Raw genomic sequence first — 10,929 nt, forward strand, 5'->3', positions numbered from 1 at the left:
AATTAAATATTTTATATAAAATAAATAATTTAATTCACAAAAGTCAATTATTTGTATTAAATTGCAATAGGCTTCCGTAACACTAAAAACCATCTAATCTGAATTATTTATTTTGGTGAAAAATAATATATTAAACAAGCTTTTTATCATAACTTATTTCTTCCTACGCAACAATGAAAATATAAATAATACCAAATGTCACCCTAATTAATGAAGTTCGATTCTAATACCATGTAGAATTTATATTCTTTCCAAATTTGTCAAACTCATGAATTTTTAATACTTTTTAGAGGTTCTATCGATGTTTTAACTCAATATCCCATATCTACATAAAATTTTAAGCTTTTAACTGCAATCCCAAAATATTTTATAATTATCTTACATGTATGAGAAATAATGCATGACAAATAAATAAATAAATAAATAAAATTTGAGTATAGAGACGAAATAAAAATCAATTTTGAAAGGGTTTGGATTCCTATATTTAAAAAATTTTTGATTTCTTTTTTGAAACCGAGCTAGCGTTGAAGTATAATTATTGAATTTAAATAAAAAAATAACAAAATTTGGGTTAAGAAACACAATAAGCTAATACAATAGCCCATGCATTAGGACCCATTTGGATCACTTAAGCCAACATTATTCCATTTACTAGTTAAAGTAAGTTACATGTAATTATAAAATAATTCAATACTTTTGCAATTTCTAATTAAATAATTTCTTTAGATATCTTCTCAGTCGTCACCATTGCTCTTAGAGATATGGATAATGACTATTTAGAATTTGACTCCCATCTTAATAAGAGGTGGTAGTGGGAATTAAGGAACGAATAAATGAGTTGGTGGATTATTAAGTTCTGAATAGTTTCGGATGTCATTGTTATAAAGAAAAATAAATAAAATAAAATACACTTACTCCTATTTAAATATACCCTTTTCATAAATTTTTAAAAATGATACTCATACTTTTTGAACTATCTTTTTAGTTACCAAAAAAAAAAAAAAATCTCATTAACAAATAATTATTAACTTTAATAGATTTCGTCATGTATACAATGTGTGAGAAAATTTGTAAATTTCGGCTAAATAACCATTAAATATGGAATGAACAAAGCCGTGGTTGAACTCTCATACTACCCCCCAAAAAAAGAAGGAGAGAAATTCAAATTTCAAACAAGCTTATATCCTGTAATATATATACATTAGTCTTATATTTAAAAATCAAAATTGAAATAACCTTTAGCTATATTTATGATTGCATTTGACCCTCTAGGATTCATTAATTTTTGGCACAGCCAAAGAATTCTATACAATTATTACGCCATGGGTCAACTTCTTAACTTCCGTTCCTATATATATATATATATATATATGTTAAAAAAAGAGTTTAACCTCGTTAACTTGCTCTCATGCAGATACCAATTTTGATTTGCTTCTAATAATGCATGTTTATGGTACATGCACTTAAATTTTGTCCAAAATTCTTGCATTAATAAAAAATATATATATTAGAAAAAGAGTAAATGGACCCATAAGCACTTCCTTCTTTTATTGTTTTTTTTTTTTTTTAATTACAAAAAAGATGATGATGATGGTGGTGATAAAATGAAAGCCCACCAAAAGGCAGCACAAAAACTATACCAAAAAGAAAGATTAAAAAAAAAAAGGAAAGAAATCTTATTCAACAGACTCCATAATTAATTGAAATAATTGCAACTTGCCTTAGGATCTCCCAAACAAGTCCACAACAACCACAGCCCACTGTAGCATGTAGCTGTCATGCTCTCCAGCTCATTTTTTTTTATAAGATATGCACACCAGCCCTTATCTGACGCACCACCGGCGCACATGCGCATGCCCCCGCGCGCACGTTAGCTCCGGAAGCTGCCGCAAGTGCAACAAATTCATTTGTACACCTCAGAAATCAAAGCTAAAGTACGCGACACAGCGGCGACGCAGTTGTTGCCGATGCCGAGTAAAAGCAAAACCCAATCAGCTCACCCTTTTTTATTTTGTTTTAATTTTTCAAAGCAGAAACTTTCAAAAACAGCACACCGATTTTTATTTTTAATTTTTTGTTTTTATATAAGGGCAGAAATCCGAAGCACGCAATTGTTTGGTACTACTTCTTGTTTTCGCAACCAGTGCCTTTTTCTTCACCTTCAATCTAAAGCCTAAAGGCTTCTCTCATATTTTGTGTAGCTTTCGATCATCTTTTGTTCCTGCAATTGTTTATTCTTTTCATCTTTCTGGTTCTGATTCCGAGTTGATTTGGTTGTTGAGTCGTTGTTCATGGCCGTCTCCCCTCAGGCTTTTCCGCCAAGGAAGCGCCGGCCCTCCGCCGGATCCTTCTTCTCCCCGCACTTCTCCGACCTTAAGCTCCTTCAGTGTCTGCTCCTCCTCTCCCAGGAAGTCGGCAGTCTAAAGCCCTTGCAGTTCCTTCTAAAGAGAAATGCGTCTTCTGTTATTCGCAAGTCCAAGCTCCTCACAATCTTCTTCGATGAGCTTCTGCGCAATCAGATCTCTTCCTTCTCTGCTTCCGCCATCCTCTGCTTCGAAGAGATGTACATAGTTTTGCAGAGAGCCAAAACGTTGATTGAAGATTGTTCCAATGGGAGCAAGATGTGGCTTCTAATGCAGAACGAGTCGGTTGCTAACAGCTTTCACGAGCTCACTGTTGATTTGTCGACGCTGCTGGATATATTTCCTCTAAAAGACGTTCATCTGAACGACGATGTTGCCGAGCTGGTACTTATGATCAGAAAGCAGTCCAGCGGAACCAAAGCTTATGTGGATCCCCAGGACCAGGCTCTCAGATTCAAGGTGATAAAATTGCTCGATCAAATTGAAAGAGAGATTGTTCCGGATCACTCAGTGCTAGCCCAGATCTTCGACAGATTAGGATTGTGCGATTCAGCGAGTTGCAGAGACGAGATGGAGAGCCTTGAAGATGAGGTTCTGAATCAAACAGACGAGAAATCGAGGGCCGAATTGGTCGCGTTGATCGGTCTCGTTCGTTACGCGAAATGCGTCCTCTTCGGTGCCTCGACGCCGCGCGCCGACAGCCGGCGGCGGAAGCAGGTCGCGGATACAAATATTCCGGTGGACTTCCGGTGTCCCATCACTCTAGATTTGATGCGGGACCCAGTCGTCGTGGCAACGGGACAGACGTTCGATCGACCGTCCATCAGTTCCTGGATCAACGCAGGACACAAAACGTGCCCAAAAACAGGTCAGACCATGGCCCACACGGACTTGATCCCTAACCGCGCCCTGAAGAACCTCATCGCTTTGTGGTGTCGCGAGCAGAGAATCCCATTCGAAACAACGGACGTCAACGACAGACCTAACGGCGTTACAATGAACAAGACGGCGCTGGAAGCCACGAAGATGACGGCGTCGTTTTTAATAAAAGAATTAACGACGTCACAGTCGGCGGAAACGGCGAACCGCGTGGTTCACGAGCTTCGGGTCCTAGCCAAGACAGACTCGGATAGCCGAGCCTGCATTGCCGAAGCTGGAGCCATACCTCACCTCGTTAGATACTTAGCCTCGGACAACCCGAGCCTACAGGTTAACGCCGTTACGACGATCCTCAACCTTTCAATACTAGAAGCAAACAAGACGAGGATTATGGAGGCCGACGGAGCACTAAACGGCGTCGTCGAGGTGCTCCGTTCCGGCGCCACCTGGGAGGCAAAGGCGAACGCGGCGGCGACCATATTCAGCCTCTCCGGCGTACACATATACAAGAAGCGACTTGGGAGGAAGACACGTGTCATCAGGGGATTGATCGATTTGGCTAAAGTGGGACCCAAATTGTCAAAGAGGGACGCTTTAATGGCCATTTTGATTTTGGCCGGAGATAGAGAGGCCGTCGGGAGGTTGATAGAGGAAGGGGTTGTGGAGATGACCAGTCAAGTGATGCGGGAGTTGCCGGAGGAGGCGGTGACGATTCTTGAACTGGTGACTCGAAGAGGCGGGTTGGCAGCCATCGCCGCTGCATATCATGCGATTAGGAAATTGGCGATGGTGTTGAGGGAAGGGTCGGAGAGAAGCAGGGAGAGTGCGGCGGCGACGCTGGTTTATATTTGCCGGAAAGGGGGGTCGGAGACGGTGGCGGAGCTTGCGGCGGTGCCGGGAATCGAGAGATTACTATGGGAATTGATGGGGACGGGAAGTTCGAGGGCCAAGAGGAAGGCAGCGACGCTGTCGAAGCTCCTCAGGAGATGGGCGGCCGGTTTGGACGAAGGTCTAATGTCAGGGTACACCACCATGGCTGCATCAAGGATTGTGTTGTCAAACTAATTAACCTTTTGTCTGATTATTTCGTTTAATTTGTAAAGATTACAAAAGAACGTAACGCTCTCAAGAAAAATTGATAGTGTTTCGTATTTTTTTATATCTTATATTTTTATATTTGTTTGAAACATTTTTTATTATGTAAAATGCCTTGGATCGATAGTTGAATTTGTTATTTGAATGTGAGCTCATAAACACATAAATTTGTTGGTTGTCTGTTGATTGTGTGGAAAACGAAAATGGTAATTCATTAAACTATTATGCCTTATTTACTTGTGAAAAATACTTTTAGGTTTTGTTTTTAGTTTTCAAATAATTACAAGAAATAATATCTTACTTTTTAATTTTTAATTTTTTAAAAATATTTTAAAATTTTTTTCTAAATTTTTAACATAAATATTTAAAAATTTATAAAATAAGTTAATATTTTTTATAATTATTTTAAAGAAAAATGCTTGCAAGAATGATTTCTTCACCTTCAATTTGGAGCCCATATCACAAAATATTACGAAAATGGTCAGAGGTACAACCTACACTAATTCATACCTCTCACTTAGTGCATATATATGAAATTTGAATAGTTAATACTATTGATTACATATGCTCTATAGTTGGAGAGAGCTCAATTAGGCATCACAACTTACAAGTTAAAAAGGCATCACCAACAAAAAATAGAAATGGTAAATGTCATTAGGCCATGAAAGTATTCAAATATATTTACTATACTAGTGGTTAATGAAAAGTTAGGATACTTAGACATTAGGGCGACAAGCGGCGTGCGTCCCGTCTCCGACTTTGAAGCCGCTTTCGTCTCTGACATTTGCAGCAGCGTTCGTCTCTGGCGGTGCAGCGGCTCTCATTTCTCTGGATCCGCAACGGGCGAAGAGCCGAGGTTTCAGGGGGTTTCGCAGCAAAGAGGCGTTGCAAGTTCGATTGTCGCTTGGTTCACTCGAAGAACACCAGGAACAACTGGTGAATCGAACTCCGATGGCACCCTAGTCCAGACAGGCGGTGAATCGAATCCCAGCACACTCTCATCCAGACAGGAGGCAACGGCCTTTGCGATTGGAACCTCACAAATTGCTCCGGAACCCGATCCACTCCCCTGCACCTGCATTTCGGCCAGAACCAGTGCATCTTGGCTGTGATCCCAGGTTTTCTCGCGACGACAGTGGTGGGACGACGGCGAGTTCGGGAACTCTTGATCTCGCGACGACAATGAAGGGACCCCCAGCTCTAGGTTCGAAGTTTCGTAGAGGAGAATCAGACGATGATACTTCCGGCAAGCTTTCAGCAAGCTTTCTTCTACTGGTACTCTTTCTAAGTCAGGTATGTCTCTCTTCAAGTTTCGTTGAAGTAAAACGTCTATTATCTAGAAGTCGATGGTGGCGCCTGTCAGCCCTCTAGGGGATCGCCTCTTTCGAAAGGTGCTTCTGGTCCTTTGTTGTATGCCCATATAGTATCACATTCTCATGCTGTTAACTCATCGTCTTCCTCTTTTAAACTAGCCATGAGATATTCAATGGATGTAGATGAAGATGTTGGTTTTATATTCTCTGAGGTTGAGATGAACAAAGTGGTGGAAGATTTTCGGTTTACATTGGTTTTGAAATTTTTATGCTCTAGACCACCCATTGACGTTATCCGTTTGAATGTCATAAAGTCGTGGGGCCTTTCGGAGATCCCTTCTGTTAGTTTCATGGATGATTTTCACGTATTGGTTCAGATGAAGAATGAACGAGATTTTTTTCATGGATGGTCTCGTGAAGGAAGGATTTTGGCTGGATTTCCATTTCGTCTTTTTTGATGGACAAAGGATTTCAACCTGAAGCAGAAACCATTCTTGGCCCCTCAATGGTTATTTCTCCCTTGTCTTCCGATGCACATGTATAGGTCTGGTTGCTTACAAATTCTTGCCACGAGGTTTAGTCGATACCTGGGAACTGACAATGTTATGCTTAATCGAACTAGGGCTATGGGTGCGAGAATGTGTATGGAGGTGGATTTATTGGCAGATCAAGTAGATGCTTTCTCGATTGTTGTTTCTGCAAATCAGAAAATTTGGCATCAAGTGAGGTACGAAAAGTAAGGATTTTATTGTGAAAAATGTCATAGACAGGGGCATTCAAAGGTGGTATGCCGAGGGGGTGAAAGGAAATAGAAAACTGGGGATAAAAGTAAGAATATAGAAAATGGTAGACAAGAAATCGACAAGAAATTTGGCGTGTGAAGAAATTGGATAAAGGGAAGGAAGTTTAGAGAGAATTGATAGATCCATGCATTGTTGAAGAACCTTTAGAGGGGGATCAAGCTCAAGAGGGTGCAACGACATCACAAATTTTGCCAGTGGTTGAGACAGTTCCGTAAAGTGCAATGGAAGAGGGGGAGTTTGTTCCTGAAGATCTGAGGCCTAAAGTGGAGAATTCACAACGGAATATAAATCAGTATGAGATTGTGCAGAGTGAGGAGATTGTTGAACCAGTCTTGGGTGCTCCTGACGCTAATATTATGATAGTTGAAGATGGTATAGTAGTGCGTGATCAGTTGACGACGTCTAGTAATATGGTTACAGAAATTTTGGAACAAGAGTGTACTTTCATGGCCAAGTGTGTCCCATATAATTGTGAATCAGATAAGGAGGTGGAGACAAATACTTTAGGCAAAACTCCTATTGGAAAAAGGCTTTTGTTCAGATGACGATTTACATGTTCCGCTTGTTAAGTTGAAGGATATTAATGGGCAAAGTGAGAAGAAGTCTCAACGGGGTCTAGTGTGGAACGTGCGGGGTTTAGGCATGTCAAAAAATCGTTTACATAAGTTAATAAGGAAATTTTCGCCTTCTATTTTGGTTCTTTCAGAGCCATTTTCTAATGAAAGTTTGATGTCGCAATGGGTTGACTTTCTAAATTTTCTTAATTTTTGTGCGAATACTTCAGTGAGGGGTAAAATTTGGATGTTTTGGGAAGAGGAAGTGCACTTTGAGTTACAACATATGTCTGATCAAGTCATGGTTTTAAATAACGGCTGTTACGTAGCGTAACGGCCGATACGTAACGTAAATCAAGGGCTCCGAAACCGATCTGGGCTGATAATGCGGTTTGGAAAAAATTCACAGCCGTAACGGCCGTTACGTCTCCGTAACGGTCCGTAACAGCCGTTACCCCTACGTTACACTCCGTAACAGTCCGTTATGGACCGTTACATACCGACAACTTGCAGAATCTGCTTTCTGCAACGCAACGTTCCTTTCCCCCTTTCCTGAGTCCCAAGCACCCTTCTACCATTCAATCTACCTAAATCTAACATTCAAAGAACAAAAATACTTACTTGCAGTTTTGTTGGCCGAGCCGCCGAAGCTATAAGAAGGCTTCACGCCTTCACTCCTTCGAAGCCTGAGTTGATCTACTCATCTTCGCAGCCTTCGTTTCCTGAATCCTGAACCTAACAAAGTTCTTCGAAGCTTGAGAGTGGCCGAAGGCAGCTTCATCCGCCACCGCCAGTCGTCGCACTCGCCGCCACCAGCCAGCCCTCTACCAGTCGTTGGCGTCGTCGCACTCGCAGCCACCAGCCAGCCCTCCGCCAATCGTCGCACGAAGCTTCGAGGCTTCGAGGCTCCTCCATCCTCCGAGTCGCCTCCCCTCTCTTGGTCTCACTCAGAGTCTCAGACTCTCTGCCCTCTGCTCATCTCGCGTATGAGATAAGCTTTATTTCAGTAACACTCAACACCCACAACCACATCTTAAACATTTTATTATGTTTTTTTTTTTAATTATAATTTATTGTAAGTAATGTTTGTTAAATTGAATTAAAAAAAAAAGAGGAATTTAATAGAGTAAAAAGTTTTAAAATTTCAGATTCATTTAATATGCAAATTGGTTCCTAAACAATTTAAGCATGTCATATTCTATTTTGATTAACATACTTTTATTCATTCTTTACGTATTCTTTCTTTCCTTTTGGTTTCATTGCATATAAAATATATATTATTTTAAAATAAATGACTATGACATGGCATTCCAAAAATATGGAGTGGACAATTTCTCATGTTCTATTTCTATGCTATTTTATATTTGTGAGTAAAACAACATTGTGCATAATTATTTCCCCTAACAGCATTTTTTTTGTTGTAAATTATTATATTCATATACAATATCAATTTCATTGTTAAATTGAATTAAAAAAAAAAAGAGTAATTTAATAGAGTAAAAAGCTTTAAAATTTCAGATTCATTTAATATGCAAATTGGTTCCTAAACAATTTAAGCATGTCATATTTTGTTTTGATTAACATACTTTTATTCATTCTTTACGTATTCTTTCTTTCCTTTTGGTTTCATTGCATATAAAATATATATTATTTTAAAATAAATGACTATGACATGGCATTCCAAAAATATGGAGTGGACAATTTCTCATGTTCTATTTCTATGCTATTTTATATTTGTGAGTAAAACAACATTTTGCATAATTATTTCTCCTAACAATATTTTTTTTGTTGTAAATTATTATATTCATATACAATATCAATTTCATTTATATGGTATCTCATTAACATTTTTTGAAAGCTGACACCGTTAGAAATAGACTAATAGTATTATGGTTACAGACTTCCAAGATACAACATTAGTACAAAAAATACTCTTTTCTAGTCTTATACCTTGCCTATAGATGCAGCTCTTGTTTTTTTTTTTTTTTCTTTTCAAAGATCAGAAATCTCCCACATCTTAAACTTTTTATTATGTTTTTTTTTTAATTATAATTTGTTGTAAATTATGTTTGTTAAATTGAATTAAAAAAAAAGTAATTTAATAGAGTAAAAAATCAAAAAACAGTAATAATTATGTAAAATAAAATTTTTTTAATTTATAAATATTTTAATTGTCTTATATTTTTTGAAAGGTAATTAGGAAAATTTAGTTTCATCACATATTTCCTATTTATAAATATTTTTTAAGTTTTAAAACATCATTTTGACCTTAAATTTAAAATTAGGTAAAATAAATCGTTACATGATCTATTTTTTGTTTTTCAGTTATCAAATAAAGTAAAAATTTATAACTTAATAAAAAACATTTTAACCTAATAGTTAATATATTAATAATTCAGATTTTTGCTAATTACTAGTTTACTACTGGAATTTGTAGAAAAATTTTATTTTAATCCATAAATTGAGAAAATGCTTAAAAAATTAAATAGAAAATTTGTACTGTATGGATCTTTATTAATGATGCTGTGATGTATATAAAAGTAGAGCAAGTTTTTTCCACCTTTAAAATTACAATGTTAATTTCTTATAGTTATAAATAAAAATAAAATCAAGTTAAAAAAATAATGAAAATACCTTTTTAAAGATAAAGGAATATATTTTTTTGTAATAAAATATCTAATATTTTATAATTTTTCTTATTTAAATATCAAAATAAATTAAACATTACTTATTATTTTTAATTAAATATTATATTTTATTTTTACGTAATAAGTATTTAAAATTAGAAGGACTATTTAGTACTTATTATTTAATATTTACTAAATTACTAATTATAATATTATTCTTGTCATTTTTAGAAAGGTTGTAACTTTATATTTTCTCTATGTTTTGTATAGAGATCATCAAATTAAGTCTATCAATATGTCACGTGATAGAGGAAATGAGAACTTACCTAGTGAGGATATTGGATGACATTTTAGTACTGCGATGGACGGTAATAGACATGTTATTATGTGTAAGTTATGTGGGAAGATAATTAAAGGGGGCATTACACACTTGAAACAACACTTGGCACATAAAAAAGGTCAAGTAGCTGGATGCTCAAATGTGACCACACAAGTCAAAAAACAAATGATGAAATATCTATAATAGTATACTGAGAAGAAAAGAGATAAACAAAAAAGGCAAGAAGAAGCAGAAGCCCAAATTAGAGGAGATTTTGAGAATTTGAGCGATGAACAAGACTTGAAAGAAGAAAGTATGAGATTTGCTTGATAAGAAAGTATACGATCACAGCAACAATGGGAAGAGAGACAAAGATTTCTAGCAAGAACATCTAGAGGGGATAATATTTATGAAGAGGGAGGTGGCTCTAGCAGTGGTACTACCAGTGGTTTCAATAGAGCAGGAGCTCGATCTTATAGTGGTCGAAAAGCTGGAGGTAGTGGACGACAATGGATCAATCCTGATGCCCCTGAAGCTAGACTAAAGGCAATGAATCCTATTTTAGAAAGAAGTAAGAGTGCGAAACAACCAAAAATCAACACAAAATTACTGAAAGATTTAAGAAGTAAATTAGGAAAAGCAATTGGAAAATTCCTAATTTATAATCGGATTCCAGCAAATGTAGCTGACTCTCCATTTATGCAGCCTATGATTGATATTGCTGCAGAGGTTGGAAAGGGGGTGAAGGGTCCATCACCCTATGAGATATTTGAAATTTATTTGGAGTAAGAGTATCAAGAAATGAAAAATTATATAGCTTCTTTTGCTGGAATTTGGAAGGAGAGAGGTGTAATCCTTATGTGTAATGGTTGGTCAGGACCAACTAGAAAACACATTATAAACTTTTTAGTTTATTGCGATAGAGGCACCGTGTTTCATAAATCAGTTGATGCCTCTGATGTACCAAGCAGAGCAG

At 37.0% G+C, this 10,929-nt stretch overlaps 1 protein-coding gene across 1 annotated transcript; it reads left to right on the top strand.

Moving 5' to 3' along the window:
- Positions 1–1,582: 1,582 nt before the first annotated feature.
- Positions 1,583–4,517, top strand: LOC131161011 (U-box domain-containing protein 16). Its single transcript, XM_058116869.1, has one exon. It carries the CDS (start codon positions 2,292–2,294, stop codon positions 4,305–4,307), a length of 2,016 nt encoding a protein of 671 aa, XP_057972852.1. The 5' UTR covers positions 1,583–2,291; the 3' UTR covers positions 4,308–4,517.
- The last annotated feature ends 6,412 nt before the right edge of the window (positions 4,518–10,929 follow it).

Source organism: Malania oleifera, chromosome 7, assembly GCF_029873635.1.
Source record: "Malania oleifera isolate guangnan ecotype guangnan chromosome 7, ASM2987363v1, whole genome shotgun sequence".
Classification (NCBI taxonomy): Eukaryota; Viridiplantae; Streptophyta; class Magnoliopsida; order Santalales; family Ximeniaceae; genus Malania; species Malania oleifera.